General features: G+C 34.9%; 1 protein-coding gene across 1 annotated transcript; it reads left to right on the forward strand.

Moving 5' to 3' along the window:
* The first annotated feature begins 217 nt into the window (after positions 1 to 217).
* LOC142624141 (protein SIEVE ELEMENT OCCLUSION B-like) lies at positions 218 to 4380 on the forward strand. Its single transcript, XM_075797656.1, has 7 exons — positions 218 to 500; positions 862 to 954; positions 1073 to 1518; positions 1621 to 1715; positions 1793 to 1923; positions 2856 to 3314; positions 3640 to 4380. Exons 1-7 carry the CDS (start codon positions 291 to 293, stop codon positions 4234 to 4236), a joined length of 2031 nt encoding a protein of 676 aa, XP_075653771.1. The 5' UTR covers positions 218 to 290; the 3' UTR covers positions 4237 to 4380.
* Positions 4381 to 16863: the final 12483 nt, after the last annotated feature.

Raw genomic sequence — 16863 nt, forward strand, 5'->3', positions numbered from 1 at the left:
AAAAAAAAAAAAAATGTATATTTAGGGCGTAAACAAGAGAGGGCCATATGTTTGAAAATCAAACGAAAAATCTGACCTAATTCATTGAGATACATATACGTTTAAATGTACATTTATTATTATGGACCCCATAGAACCAGGGTATAATCTTTGCTTGTTGCCTTATTCAGGTGCTGAAGACTATAAATAGGGGACCATGCTACTGCACAACACCACAAGCCTACTTCTCCCTTCTTCTGCCCTAAACCTAGAACTTTCTGAGTTTTCTTGCTTTGTTTATACACAACACAATGGCCAGCAGCAAGATTGTGCTAGCTTCTGCACAGAAAGCCATCAAGGCTGAGCTGAGCGTGTTAACCATGTCGGACGAGCAGATCACGGATCAGATTTATGCAACCCATGTTCATGCTGACGATGACAACTTTGATGAGGATTCTCTTTTTGCTATCGTGGAAAACATTCTCAAGCGTGCCACGGTTGTTGCTGACAATGTTATGCTGGTATATATATGTTACCACTACATGCACATACTCTCTTATGAGATGTTTGAATTAACACATGAGAGGAAATATTAGAATTATCGTTAAATAATTAAACATAATTTTCTAATAATTAAAACTTTTCAAAGCATCAATAACTTATCACAATATCTGTAAACCTCCATGGCTTATATCCTTATCAATGGCATAGAGATGAACAAATTTTTTTTTCTCATATTTAGTTTTGAAAGGAATAAATAGATGCATGCTAAGTTGTTTTTTGTTTAAATTTATACAAGAAATGTAGGTAATTTCAAATTTGTATTCCCTTCATATATGTCTTTGAGTTTTCTCACGGAGAATTGCTTATGGCTTACTCTAGGGTACCCATGGACACCCGGAGAATGTTGAGGAAAAAGCTCCTAAAGCTAGCTTCACTCCACCACTGTGTACGCTCAAGCATCTTTCTTCCCTGGTAATTACAAAAGAATAGCATTTTTTGTCCCCATTGGAACTATTGTAAAAGCATAAATTTAATAATCTAACTATTATTCTAACAATTGGTAATTTGACGCCAAATTATGTAATGCTAGATGACATGCAAATCTCCGGGTGAGGAATTTGCACACAAAACAACAATGTTAGTACTTAGTAATCTCGCAAATTACTCATGGGATTCAAAGGCAGTATTGACACTTGCGGCTTTTGCTATGGAGTATGGGGAATTCTGGCTCCTTACCCAACTTCACTCATCAGACCAACTCGCGAAACCAATTGGGATCTTGAAGCGAGTACCTACCATCTTAAGCCGTCCAGGCCTTCAGAAACACAAGAAAGCGATGGTTGAACTTAACAACTTGGTCAAAGTCACATTAGAAGTCATTCAATGCATGTTTGAGTTGGAGAAGCTATCCATCTATGGTACAAAAGATGTACCAGCACTGTCAATAGCCATGGACCGTATCCCAATAGATGTCTATTGGGCTATCATAACTATTGCAGCTTGTATGACTCAATTGTGTTGCATCATTAATGATGAGTAAGTCCTTGCCTTTGAAATGAAGAGTATTTCCAGAAATAATTGTGTATGCTATCATATATTTAATCTAACACAATAACCATGCTTATTGCTTAATTTCAGGGATAGGACACAGGATCTATCACCCTTTGCTCAAAAAATCAATTACACCCTTACCTTGCTAAGGATGCAGATAACACTTTGCCGTCAACAAATAGGTTAAACATGTTGCACATGAAATATAATAGGTTAAAAATGCGTAGGAATTCTAATCAAAGGTTGCTGTTCAATGCAGAGATAATAGAGGCATATCGAAAACTCTCCAAACTTTTACAAACCCCAACCGAGATCATGGAGGTGTTCAAGGCACTTATTTTTGGCAAAGATAATGTGCAGCCGCTCATTGATGGTTCCACTGACAGAGTGGTTAGCTCTAATGACATGTCACTTTTTATGGTTTTATTTCTACTACTATTATCACTATTATACAATGGATTGAGATCTATTGCACTATGCAATACCTTCTCAATGGTTCAGGTTAAAAGTTAAAAAGTTAATTTTTGATACTAACTATTGGATGAAAGAAGTTAAAAAGGTAAAAAAGTTGAGAGTTTAAAAAAAGTTAAAAATTTTGAAAAAGTAAAAAATGATGTAAGAGGTATTGCATGGTGCAATAGCCCGGATCCCAATCTAATAGTCTTTGATAGCATACTACAAATAAGGGTGTCTATAGCATTGGGCAGGGTTATAGTATTTGCTCATGTTTGGCCCGAATCTAGCTCAGCTATGATTTTAGAAGTTACCAAAAACTATATCTTTTGATAAATATTATGCAAATAAAATTGCAAGAAACTGTGAACTACCCAAGTGGACTCCAAACCAACCCAATAAAGAGAGTAGCTAGCAAGCTGCAAGCCTAGTCCATACCTAATCCCATTTTTGAAACGCATGACATATCTATCAATAATATCGTACATAAAATTTAATTTATTTTCTCATTCATTTATGCATAATTTAAAATTTATCATTAAAAATTAAGACTAGATAGTATATAATATAAATAAAATAAAAATCAATTATTGAATAGGGTTGTTGTCGTAAATCAAGCCTAAGCCCAACTCAAAATGATGTTGAACCAATGAAAAATAGCCAGCCTAAGTGTTATGGGCACGTATTATCTCTAACTGAAGTCCTTAGATTTTTGAGCTGGCTAGCCTAACAGGTCCGACCACTAGTACATTTGTATATAACTATATTCGATCTAAACTATGCAATAATTACATCATCTCTTTAATTATGAACATGTTACAACTTCGATTTAACATAGCTCAATTTTCATAAATGTATTGCATAAACAGGTTAATATCGATGTGCTGAAAAAGAAGAATGTTTTGTTTTACATTTCGGCCCTAGACATCACCATTGATGATATTTTGATTCTCAAGCCAATTTATGAAGGAATAAGAAAGGAAGATCAATATAAAGTTGTGTGGATCCCAATTGTGGAGCAATGGACTGATGAACTACGAAAGAAGTTTGAGATGCTGCGGTCTAAGATGCCATGGTACGTAGTGCAATACTTTTCACCAGTAGTAGGCATTAAGTTCATTAAAGAGGAGTGGAACTTCAAAAATAAGCCAATCCTCGTGGTGATGAATCGACAAGGGAAGGTGGAACACTCAAATGCACTCCACATGATCCGAGTATGGGGAATGAAGGCCTTTCCTTTCACTATTACGGCTGAAGAAGCTCTTACCAATAGCGTGTATGGGATAGGATCAGTATGGTTTGACATTCACCCAGATGTTTCAAATTGGGTAAATTTATTTACTTATTTTCTCAAATCTAAATTTATATAAATACTTACATTCCATATTAAAATCCTCTGCATTTGAAATGAATTCATTTTATAGTCTACATCAAAATTTTAAATGACGTGGCACTATATATTGTTAGATTCAAAAAATAAAATCTTAATGATGAAATAGAATTTCTCTCCGTTTCAAGTTAAATGGAGAGGATCACATATGTGGTGAGGGATCATAGTCACACACAATGACATGTACACATATTTACGCACTTTGAAAAGCAAATTTTGAATATATTAATTCAAATAAAATTATTGCTTTGTTGTTTAATCAGATCAAACAAGAGAAGTATATTTTCTTCTATGGAGGCAAGGACAACGAATGGATCCAACAATTTAACAAGAAAGTAGCTACCTTGACTAATGACCCAGTCATGAAGGATACAAAGATTTCCATTGAGTTGTTCTGCGTGGGGAAAGGCAGTAAAGGGGAGGACGAACCCAACATCTTAGGGCATTTCTGGAACCGCATAGAGAGCTTTTTCTTCTCCAAGATTCACAAGAAGATTGAACAAGACATTGTAACTCAGGAAATCCAAAAGTTGCTTTCATACAAGACTGAAAGTGGATGGGCTGTGCTGAGCAAAGGCTCTAGATTGGTGGTTAGTGGTAATGGGACAACAATGTTGAAGGTCTTGGAGGAGTTTGACAAAAAGAAGGAGCTAGTGCGTGAGGTTGGCTTTGAAATTTGTTTCAAGGATCAATTTGAGAAGATTATTCAAACAGGTCGCCATTGTTGTCGTGTTGACATCCCCATGAATGCTGGAAAGGTCCCAGAGCATATTAAATGCCCTGAGTGTCCTCGAATTATGGAGACTTATATCAGCTTTAAGTGTTGCCACATTGATGGTCCTATGAATGCACTGCACTAAATGGCAACCTATGTCTCTCTCTCTCTATCATTATTATCTCTACCAAATAATTATGTGGCTAAGTTTGTTATGAGTACCACTTGTGTGATGTATGTGATGTGTAAGAGTAATTCTACAATAAGGGAATCTTGATTACGATGGTAATCCGATGCCCATGTTAAGAAAATTATCTTTGTAATCGTTTGATGTTCATGATGCAATTGGAGGGTGTATTTAAGTATTTATTATGCATGGCATTATTTTTTTTTTCGGTAGGCTTCCTTTAGCTAAGCCTAATCCCAATAGCATTAAATGGATGGCACGACATGGCATTGGGCCTTCAAGGCCGATCACTTTAATATAAGAAACTTCACATATTAGGCTCCAAGCCTAATGGAAATGGCAAGCAACCCTTAACGACATTGGACCTCAAACCCCAAGGGAACTAGAAACTCGTACTATACAATATTGGGCTCCTCCAACCCAATAACCCTAAACTAATATATCTAAAGGACCTTGGATCTCCTTCCGCCCATGCTTATATCTAAAGGACCCTTTATTTTTTAAAAAGGAAACTATATCTAAAAGATTTAAACCATGGAAAATTTTCTCATCCAGAACAATTCTTAAAATTCCAAGGGAGTGGATATAAAAAGGAAAGTGCTAGTTGTAGCTCAAATCTTGCTCCAAAACTTAGCCCCCATTGAATAAGAAAGGTATCATCCATCCTATTTCGACAAAACAAGTTGGCATAGGATGGATGATAGAAAATTCTATCAACAATTATTTGTTTGTTAGCATTAACAAACGAATTTAGAAATTAATGTTGACAGGTTATTTTAGAATGGACAATGAAGTTTGAAGTAGTATAATATGGATGATGAGATTGTTTTACCAAAACAAAAAAAAAAAAGAGAAAAACTATGAATGAGATTGTGTTGACAACTTCTTATTTTAATTTTTCTACATTCACAATAAAACTCATATCTTTATCAAAATACTTTTATTTTGGTGGGTACTGGTATAATCTTTTTATTTCATTTTATTTTGACCAATAATAAATCAACACATTATTAATTGTAAAAATGGTGTGAGCTTTTGTTGGCAAAAATTCATGTTTTTCACGTTTCCACCTATAGTCTGATAATTGCAAGCATTATGCCACATGATGAAAGGTAGACTTATCATGTTTGTTCTTTAATTAGATCTAGGACCTCACCATCATACCTTATCATTGTGAACGGTCTTGAAACTTTGGACATAAAGTCAAAGGTGATTATGACTCGAATTTATCATATGCTTGTGCTCCAATTAGCTCTCCCTTTTTTATTGTGCCATGTCCTTCAAAGTTTGGCCTCCAACGTGATTAATATCCTTCTAATTATTGCCCACAGCTAAGGTCATCGTGGACATTTACCTCCAGTATTTTCTTATACGCTTCTTTCTATAAAAGTACACACATCTCTCTATGCTCCTCTCTCTTCTTCTTCTTCTTCTTCTTCTTCTTCTTTTTTGGGGTGATAGAAACGGGGTCCTATTTATAAGAAAAGAGTTTATACATCAACAATAGTCAGCCTTCGGGCACACAGTCTAGTTGTTCCGAGGTCTGTCAAATCCCGCATACAACATACATAGACAAAATTGGGACATGATCTATAGATAGACAAAAGGTGTTGCTGGTGAGCTCCCGCTTCACCAAAACATCAGCACAGTCATTTGCTTCACGATATACGTGAAGCACTTGTATCTCCTAGTCCCGGTTCATGAGATTCTTGCAATCACAAAGTAAATGTATCATATTAGGAGGATATGTTGCATTTTTCCCTGTTAGCCAAGTTAACACTACGGTAGAATCAAGTTCCATTTGAATAAATTTAAACCCCATATCCCAAGCAATCGCCAAACCCTGTCTGACAGCTGCCAATTCTGCCTTGTTATTTGATGTTAGTCCCAAAGAAAGGGAGAAACCAGATATCCATTCACCTAGATGATTTCTTAATAGGCATCCTGCACCAGCTACTCCTGGATCAGGAGGCATTTTCCACGTTATGTTTTGTGGTACTTTGACCTGGATGGGGCTGGCGGAACCAGCAAGGAAATGAAACTCAGTTGCAACTCTGCACAGAGGAGTATATAATGCTATGCTGAGATGGGAATGATTATTAAAAATCCTATCATTTCTGGCTAACCAAAGGTTCCAACAGAGAACTGGAAAGTAAAGTCGCCAAGGCAGTTGAAGATACAGTATAACCTTGTTTCACTGTAGACAAAAGATGAATTATATGTCGGATTAATAATATTATATTGCTAGGCATGGAACATGCATGCCGCGTATGATATTTATTTTGCCCAAAAAAAGGAAAACATGCAACGTGTGACACCAAGGCCACATTAGGAGAGGTCCTATACTTTACTTTGCGTACCCTTGAAGTTGAAGTCTCAGGCTTCGGATTAATCACCGCATCCAATAGGAAGTGCGAGAGATATTCACTAGCTATCCCTTGTTATTTTTGAAGGAGACTCCAAATGCGTTGGTGTTATTTTTGTTTTAATCAATAATTAAGAGTAAGAGAATTTAAGGGTATGTTTGGCAATTTTTTTTTTTTTTTCTCTTATCTTATGTTTCCAAAAACAAATTTCTATTTTTGAAACTAAAAAACTTATTTGACAACCTAAAATGGACAGAAAACAAAAATTGTTCTCAAAACTCAATTTGTGAAGGAAACTAAAAACATGCAAAAGGCTGTTTTCAGTTTTCAATTTTCAAAAGTCAATGAAAATACACATTTAATTTAATAAATCTGTCTCATTTAATGAGTTAGCATTAAAGTTTAAATCCTAGTAACAACATATTTTAGTATATTCCATTTTTTTTCTTCAAAAATTTTTTTTTTAATTACAACTAATCAAACATGTATTTGATTTCAAAAATACAAGAAAATTGTTTTTTCTTTATATTCCTAAAAACAAGTTTTTGAAAATAGAAAACAAAAACTGTTACCAAATATAACCTAAATGTTGCGTATTTCATATTTCTAACCGTAAGGTATTAACTAATTGAATTACAAATTTTTTTATTAATGTTGCTTTCACTGTATTCTCATCCTTTCGCATTCCCACATTCATTTTATTTAATCTCCAATGATAGGCCAAAAATGTATTGACCCTTTATGATAAATTAATTGATTAATTACCCAAGTTTATTAATTAATCAAATTAACATGCAATGCGCGTGGCAGCACAAACAAATCACTAACTAAAGTATAATGCAACAAAAAATAAAGTTGACATGGTGATTTGTTTACGAATAGGGAAAACCTCCGAGGCAAAACCCCCACCGAGTGATTTTAAGGTCACCACTCCCGAGAATTCACTATTATCACAACACATGGTTACAAGTAAAGGAATCCCAGTACCTTATATCAACCTACAGTTGAACCCTTACCCCAATACTCAATTGGACTTGTTATGTAGTGACAATCTCTCCTTGTATTACACGGCTCCCAGTATGTGACTAACCAATAGATGCGCAAATCTTAGTACGCGACTTGATCACCAACTTAAGAAGGATGTTGGGTGCAAATTTATTCAGTTTATCACACGATGAAGATCACAAAGTTGCTTGGTCACAAAACCCTACGGTGTACAAACACAGCAGCTTCTTCAAGATGAACCAGGGCAAACTAGGTTTTCGGTTACAATTTGCATGAACAACACTTTGCTTCACACTTGAGCAATTATGCTCATTGTAACAGCTCTTAAAATAATCTTTATATATGTTTAGGGTTGTGAAAAAAGAAAGCTCAAATACATACTCAAGGATTAGATGAAAGTCAGAACTAAAAATCTATTTTTCATAAACCTCGACAGATACCCTATCTGTCGAGTAGTTATCGAGTTTCGTGCTTAGACAGCTTTTAAACCTCAATAGACACTAGCTATCGAGATAGCTGTCGAGATTTAATGAACAACACTTCTTTACTTGATTTTTGGACAGACTTGCATGACTTTAATACTTGAACTTGAAACCTTGTTTCTTGAAGTATTAAACACATCCTAGATCTACCCAAATACAAGTAAAGTGTGTTTTGTCAAAGGATTAGTCAATTACATAAAATGTTGACATATGTTCCTAACATGAATCACATATGTCCTAACAATCTCCTCATTTGGCAATCCTTGACAAAACCACAACAAACAAATGAACATATGAGAGAAGTTATAAATCACTCAACTCATATTCACTTGTTGAATACAATAAAATTTTTCCTAACACAAACTTTTGAAAAACTTTGCAAGAAGAGAGTTCATGGCAAGGAAGACTTTGACAACTTATATTTTTGAAAAATTTTAAACAAAACTCATCAAGGCATCTTACTATGAAACATAAATAAAATATTGCATACAATTATATAAGAAGCATGTGCATAAAGAGAGAAAAGAAACAACACATGTAAAGACGGGTGAAAGAACTGTAATAACAACCTCAAATATATATATATATATATATATATATATATATCATTAACAAGTACAAGGTATGCTATCACAAAGTGGTCATAAGACCAAAGGTACATGAACAATGTATCTAAAATAGTAAGAAAAGAAAAAGATACAAAAGTCCTCACTACATCTCTCAAAAATATAAACACTCCCCCTAACAAAAATCTCCTAAGTACTAACTCTCCCCCTATGTATATGACTACTTTTATATCCAAAACTACTCTCCCTTTTTGCCACGAGTGATAAAGGGTAAGGATATCAAGTAGACATCTCATTATAACTAGGCAAGCTAGCACCATCGTCCTCATCAGCATCATCACTGTCGGAGCCATCATCACTCTTATCCTCTGAAGCCGATGGAGATGGAGTGGAAGCAACGAAACCACCCATGACAGCTTGTCGTCGTGCAATACAACCGACATAGGTGTTCACCTGACACAACTCATCACTGAGAGTGTTAATGTGAGCATCCATGCGCACAAGCTATGCCATGATGTCCTCAAAAGTCACCCCACTCGCAGAATAAGAAGGAGCGGAGGTGGATGGAGCTGTAGAAATTGGAGGAATCACCGTCCCGGGCCACCTCGATTGTAGCTGCGCCTCGCTCCGTTTAACGGTAGCGGCGTCTATGACACACATGACAGAAAAATGGTCCAACTTGGGATAGGAGACAAAAAAATGGCGAATAATCTGCATGATAGCTGAAGGAAAAATGAGCTTATCACGGGTCGTCGTATCCCTATAGGCATCTATGAGAGATAGAATGAAGTGAGAGGGGAAATCAATAGAGATATGCTTTAAGAGGGACAGCAAAAATCGAGTACGGGGCTCTGTGATAAAGTTATAGTGAGACAGAGAATGCAAAACAAAATTCATCGCCATATTAAGAAACCTCATACCTTTAACAAAGGCCGAGCAAGGGGTGTACTAACAATCACCCCAATTAGAAGGACGCTCACAAAAAGAAGACATGAACTCGTCTTTAGACAAAGTCCTCAGACAATCATAGTCGGGGTACTCAGGATGCACTACCATTGGGACGTGGAGCACCTCAGATACAATATTTGAAGTAACCACAATGAGCGTACCTTGAACACGAGTAACAAAAAGAGGTACTGAATAATCGAATCTGTGCATTTTGGAGTACAACTCCTGTATGATCACGGATGGACAAGTGACTAGGACGCCACACAGTGACTCCCAACCCCTACTGTGAATGATAGTGGGTAGGTTAGTATCGGAGAAGTCCGATAAAATGACTTGGCGTTCTGAAGGAATGCCTCGTCTAGAAAAGTTCTGCGAAAAGTCCTTACGGGCTTTATCATCACGGAACCATATGTGGTAGGGGTAGAATCAAAAGAAGATGCCTCGGAACGAAGAGGGTTCCAAGACAGAGTTGATTTTTGTTTAGGGTGCCATAGAGCAACTAACCGAGAGAGAGAGAGAGAGAGAGAGAGAGAGAGAGAGAGAGAGACATGTAGAAAAGCACAAACACAATCAATATATAAGAATATAAAGCATTGAAGGTACATATGCATGAAAATAAATGAGCATGTGATATGCAATAGTAAAAACATCATGGGCTCAGCCCAATTTAAACCTACCAGCACACAAGATTGCAACAAAGTAAAACTCACATCTAAAATGCATGAATCATTATTATAATGCAAATGTGATGCAATTCATGATGATACAAGATCATTTTCAAAAAAACCCATCCCAAAACTTTATCAAAAACCTCAACAATTTTGAAAATTTCTAAAAGATTTCAAAAACCCCAAAAGTTAGGTCAAAAGATATGAAATGCATGATTAATGAGTGAGAAAGCATCATACTAGAGAGGGAAGAAGATCTTGAGACCGAAGAATAAATGGGGATGAGGTTTGGAGTGAGTGACAGAGGTTTTGGGAGGTGAAGAGACAAGTTTTGTCTAGAGAGATCGAGGAGAAATGAGAGAAATGTCGCACGAACCCTTTAAATAAAAATCTTAGTAGCACAACAGATTAAGAGGTGTCGAGAGCTATCGAGAATAAAAATGCATGAATTAGCTGTCTAAGAGCTATCGAGGATATGTCGAGAGGTGTCCACAGTAAAAAGGAGCTTAATGCATCGAGGAGCTATTGAGATTGCGATAAAAAATAGCTGAAGAGCTTGATAGATAGCCTAGCTGTCGAGAGGGGTCGAGAAGCTGTCGAGATTGCTTTAAAAACAGTTTTTTAAGAAGAGAAAAAACACAAACATGAATGCAATCAAACATGCAACTCAACCAAATATTCAAACAACATCTTAAACTCTCAAAATCATCTCTCAACAAAAAAATGTCATGCTTTTAGATTCAAAACACACACACACACACTTACACACAACAAGTCTAACCAATTTTTTATTTAAAAAACAAGTTAAGACAATTTAGTGAACATACATTAACATATGCAAACCTTGTGATGACCAAATTACATTGTACCTGCACATGTATCAAAAGTAGTAAAGAATATTGCGTGTTGTGTGTGAAAAACATCGCAAGTTTACATGAGTGTCTACATGTTATGACGATTTGAGATAAGAGTAAATCAATTTAACTCACACACGATCATAACTGCTTTATGAGGACTATCACTTTTGAGGTACATCCTATAACTCCCACATCTTTTAGAATACACGCTTGTAATCATACTTTAAAGCATTTTGTTTCTTTTGCTTTAATTTTTCTTTGCATATTTTTCTTTTATTAAGCATATCATGCATGAGCATATAAAAAAGAGAAAAGAAATACTCAATGATGTTAAACTTTTTGACATTGTACTTTTGCTATGCCAAAGCATACAGATGTCATTTCATGATTGGTGGGCAACAATGGTGAGATGATTATTTACGCCTTTCTCTTAGGATTTTCTAGTCATTCCCGTAAAAAAAAGTGATACGAATGTTAAGTACAAGAGATAACTTAATCTTACTCATCACAAACTGTTTTTTGTATTTTTATGAATTTTCAAAAAAAAAAATTTAATTTTGAAAACAAAACAAAATAAAAACTAAACAACCAAACAAAAACAAACAAACAATCATGAAAGCATGAAAGAAAGATGCAGATGCATGAAAGAAAAATGTAGATGCATGATTCCAAAAGCAGATAAGAAATCAAGTAAAGAAAGTCCTACTTTAGATAGAAAGAATTAAAGCAGAGGACAACAGAAAATACAATTAAATCTTAGGCTCTTTTCTCACCCACACAGCACAAGTCTTTGCCCGTGAAGATGAAAAGGCACGTATCCTAGTATGTCTACTAAAAGACATAGAAGAATTAAGATTCTCTTGAAATTGAGTTAAAAAACTCAAGACTTTTAATAACTCTCCAAACAAAGGTATAGGTCCTTGAGGGAAAATCTATGACCGTCTGGACACTTGCTTTTGAGGATATAACTTAAAGCAATTAGAATGAGTGTGACCGGAATCATCACAATGGTGACAAACATGAGTAGTTTTCGAACTACTATACTTCCTAGAAGGAGGTCTAACCTTAGAGGTTGACAAAGACCTTAATTTAGGACAATTCGGCATAATATGACTAACAATATGACAATGATGACAAGTGGGGACAAATTCAAAATTTTTATTCTTCCTAGGAGGAGTTTTAGACATAGGTTTAGAAACTTCAATGTTAACATCATAATTTTTACATTTGTCTATCCTAACAATATTAGCTTTCAACTCTTCATTATTCCTTTTAAATGGAGGAATATAAAAATCTTTTTATTTTGAGTTAGGCTCAACAACAAGTTTGACACTAGTTAATTTTTTAATTTCAGTTTTAAATTCAACTAGTTGCTCTTCCAAACTCTTAATTTTGTCCACCTGAGATGAAATTTGATTTTTAAAATTATCATTCAAATTATTGGCTTCATCCAATTTTGCAATCAAATCATCTTTTTCAAGTTTGACCTTTTTAAATTTAGCTTTTAATTTTGTAGAACATACAAGAAATTTCATACAAAAATTATAAAGCTTGCAATAGGTATCTATCATTATCATCATTCAACACAAGATCATGCAAATCAAAACAATCAAGAGTTTTCATGACAACAGAAGTCAATAGATTACACAACAAAGATTAACCCTAATCAGAGTGTGCTCGCTTTGATACCACTTGATAGGCCAAAAATGTATTGACCCATTATGATAAATTAATTAATTAATTATTCAAGTTTATTAATTAATCAAATTAACATGCAATGTACGTGGCAACACAAACAAATCACCAACTAAAGTATAATGCAGCGAAAAATAAAGTTGACATGGTGATTTGTTTACGAATGGGGAAAACTTCCGAGGCAAAACCCTATCGAGTGATTTTAAGGTTACCATTCCCGAGAATTCACTATTATCACAATAAGCGGTTACAAGTAAATGAATCACAGTACATTATACCAAAATACAGTTGAAACCTTATCCCAATACCCAATTAGACTTGTTCTATAGTGACAATCTCTCCTTGTATTACACGACTACCGGTACATGCCTAACCAATAGATGCGTGGATCCCAGTACGCGACTTGATCACCAACTTGAGAAGGATATTGACTGCAAAGTTCTTTAGTTTATCACACGATAAAGATCATTAAGTCGCTTGGTTACAAAACCCTACGGTGTACAAACACAGTAGCTTCTTCAAGATGAACTAAGGCAAACTAAGTTTTCGGTTACAATTTGCATGAACAACACTTTGCTTCACAGTTGTGCAATTGTGCTCCTTGTGACGGCCCTTAAAATAATCCTTATATATGTTTAGGGTTGTGAGAAAAGAAAGCTCAAACACATACTCACAGATTGGATGAAAATCAGAATTGAAAATCTGTTTTTCATAAACCTCGACAGATACCCTATCTGTGGAGCAGCTGTCGAGCTTCGTGCTTAGACAGCTTTTAAACCTCAATAGACACTAGTTGTCGAGATTTAATGAACAATACTTCTTTACTCGATTCTTGGACAGACTTGCATGGTTTTAGCACTTGAACTTGAAACATTGTTTCTTGAAGCATTAAACGCATCCTAGATCTACCAAAATACAAGTAAAGTGCGTTTTGTTAAAGGATTAGCCAATTATATAAAATATTGACATATGTTTTTAACATGAATCACATATGTCCTAACGGTTTCAAATTCAAGTATTAAAGCCATGCAAGTCTGTCCAAGAATCAAGTGAAGAAGTGTTGTTTATTAAAACTTGACAGCTAGCATCTATCAAGGTTTAAAAGAGCTGTTTTAGCCCGAGCCTCGACAACTGCTTGACAGCTAGGGTATCTGTCGAGATTTATGAAATTCAGATTTTTATCAATTCCATGATTATATGTTTGGGCTTTCTTTTCTCACAACCCTAAACATATATACAGATTATTTTAAGGGTCGTATTAGGTTGTACAGCCAAGAGTACAATTGCACAAGAGTATAATTTTACAAGTGTGACCGAAAACCTAGTTTGCTCTAGTTCTTGAAAGAAGCTGCTGTGTTTGTACACCGTAGGGTTTTGTGACCAAGCTACTTCGTGATCTTCATGTGTTGAAGAACAGAAGAACTTTGCAGCCAACATCCTTCTCAAGTTGGTGATCAAGTCGCGTACTAGGATCCGCGCATCTATTGGTTAGTCACGTACTGGGAGCCGCACAATATAAGGAGAGATTGTCACTACAGAATAAGTCCAATTGGGCATTGGAGTAAGGGTTCAACTGTAGGTTGGTATAAGGTACCGGGATTCATTTACTTGTAACCGCTTGTTTTGATAATAGTGAATTCTCGGGAATGGTGATCCTAAAATCACCCTGTGGAGTTTTTGCAGTGTAGGTTTTTCCTATTCGTAAACAAATCACCGTGTCATTTAATTTTCGCTGCATATTTAGTTAATTGGTGATTTATTTGTGCTGCCACGCTCATTGCATGTAATTAAATCTAATTAATTTACTTGGCTAATTAATTGGTTAATTCATCACAAGGGGTCAATACATTTTTGGCCTATCATGTCCTAACATCCAAATCTCTATCTTCAAAAAGCTTGTACATTGTAATTAAATTAGGTACATCTGTCTACATTGTCCCCTAGCAAGCAAATGCCTACTCCCCTCTCACATCTTATGGTTTTCTCACATTAATTAATGGGTCATGCTAACGAATATTCTTAGGGTATTGGTTAACAATCCATTTTAGGAAAGTTTTGACATCACTTTTATGGAAAATGAAAAAAGTTGTCAAAACATTAATTGCTTTATTTCCTTTTTCTATAAAAACTTTCTTCAAATGGATTATTAACTAATGCCTTAAGGGAATTTGTTAGCATTTCCTTTAATTAATTGTGACCACTACCCCATGCAACGTCCACCTCAGTTGTCACATCTTTCAGCCTTCTCACTCACTATTATCTCTAATCTTTAAAGAGTTTGTCCTTAGAAACTTTAGGAGGTCTGTCCAGTAGGGCATGCTTGATCGACCCCGCCATTCAAACTTCTTTAACTTATTGTTTTGTCTTCTTTAATTAAATATAGCAATCACTCTTTATAAATTAGTTAGTGCTGCTAATTGCTAAATAAAATTAAACAGATTTTTACGTTCTTTAATTTCTCTCTGCTTTTGCTTTCACTACGTGGGAAAGACATGAGATATACAAAGGATGCCACGTCATATTTCTTTGACAGCATTCAAAGCGTGCAAAACGTGAGCTCAAAAATGTCCAAACCCCAATATATGAATCAAACGTTATCGTTGAAACTTCAAAGTTCAGAGTTCACATATTGTGAACTGGAGAAAAGTTTGTGAGAAAGAATCAAAATACAGATGATATGATAAAGCTAGATTTATAATTGATGATGCATAAAATTGTCAGTTGCCTTTTTATCTATGCTAATGGACGATGATAAGCTATTCCAATGATTAATCTACAAAAAAAAGACCACCACATGATAGAACACCGGTGTGGTGTTGGCCAAGGGCCCTCCGATAATAAAAGTCGGCTTAAGGTGAAATCATTTGCTTACTTAAATCAGAGAGCAAATTTGGCTAGGAATTGTGAGTGTGAAATTGTATACCTTTCTCTCTTTGGTTTGTGTGAGTTTTTTTTTTTTGTTTTTGAAAGTGGTTTGTGTGAGTTTTATAATACTTGTATTCATTTTTTGAATGAATATATGCATTTATGAGATATAGAGCCATTGGCATTAATAACTATCTTTTATTGTCTATGAACAACTATTCGTCCGTTGGTGTCCGAATGTTACTCCTTAGCTGTCTTGTGCATTGAATGTCTTTTATGGTTTTGTCCGTTATTGATGTCCGACCGTTACGCCTTGCACTAAATAGCATTTATTTCATCCGTCAAGAAATGGACGGTCTTGATAAATTAATGCTCATCAACACTGAAGTGATAAAAGAGCACTACCCTATAGAGACTTTTTTTTTTGGTTGAGAAAATACCCTACAGAAACTTGATTTTGTAATATCAATGATTTTTTTTCTAAATTAATAATTTCGTTTTGGCAATTAATGTTTTATTTAGTCGGCAAAAGATAAAATTAGATACAAACTAATAAGACGATCATATTTTATTTATTTCAATCAAATATATCAAGAGAAAGGAGAAGGAGATCGATGGAGATCCTTCCATAAAAGTAATTCACCTTTAGGATACAACAAAGTAAACAACTGAAAACAACAATTCTGAAGTTTCTATTAAAAATAATTTTCTAAGAAATTTTGTATTTGATTATGATTTAGGTCCTTTGTTTATAGACAGTGAAGAGTTATGACTCTTCATTTAAATTGACACCTAACTCCTTTTTGAACATCATGACTTTTTAGAATAACTCATAAAATAATTATATTTTTTAAATCAATTATTTTTGCATCAGAAAATAATATCGAGAAGTTATAACCTAGTGCATTTCATTTCCTTTTTATATGTGTTAAGATAGGAGAACTACATACAAACGGTGAATACTCAAGCTAGCTATCGTAGAACTTAAGAACCTACTCCTTTCCTTCCATATCACAATCTATAAGACAATATTTTAACAATAATTGCTGTCAATCTAACACTTACCAAGTAACCTACGTAGAAATTTTTTGGATGATTTGATAGCTGAGGACATTGAAAGTTGAACTCTAGAT

The sequence above is a fragment of the Castanea sativa genome, chromosome 2 (assembly GCF_040712315.1).
Source record: "Castanea sativa cultivar Marrone di Chiusa Pesio chromosome 2, ASM4071231v1".
In the NCBI taxonomy this organism is placed as follows: domain Eukaryota; kingdom Viridiplantae; phylum Streptophyta; class Magnoliopsida; order Fagales; family Fagaceae; genus Castanea; species Castanea sativa.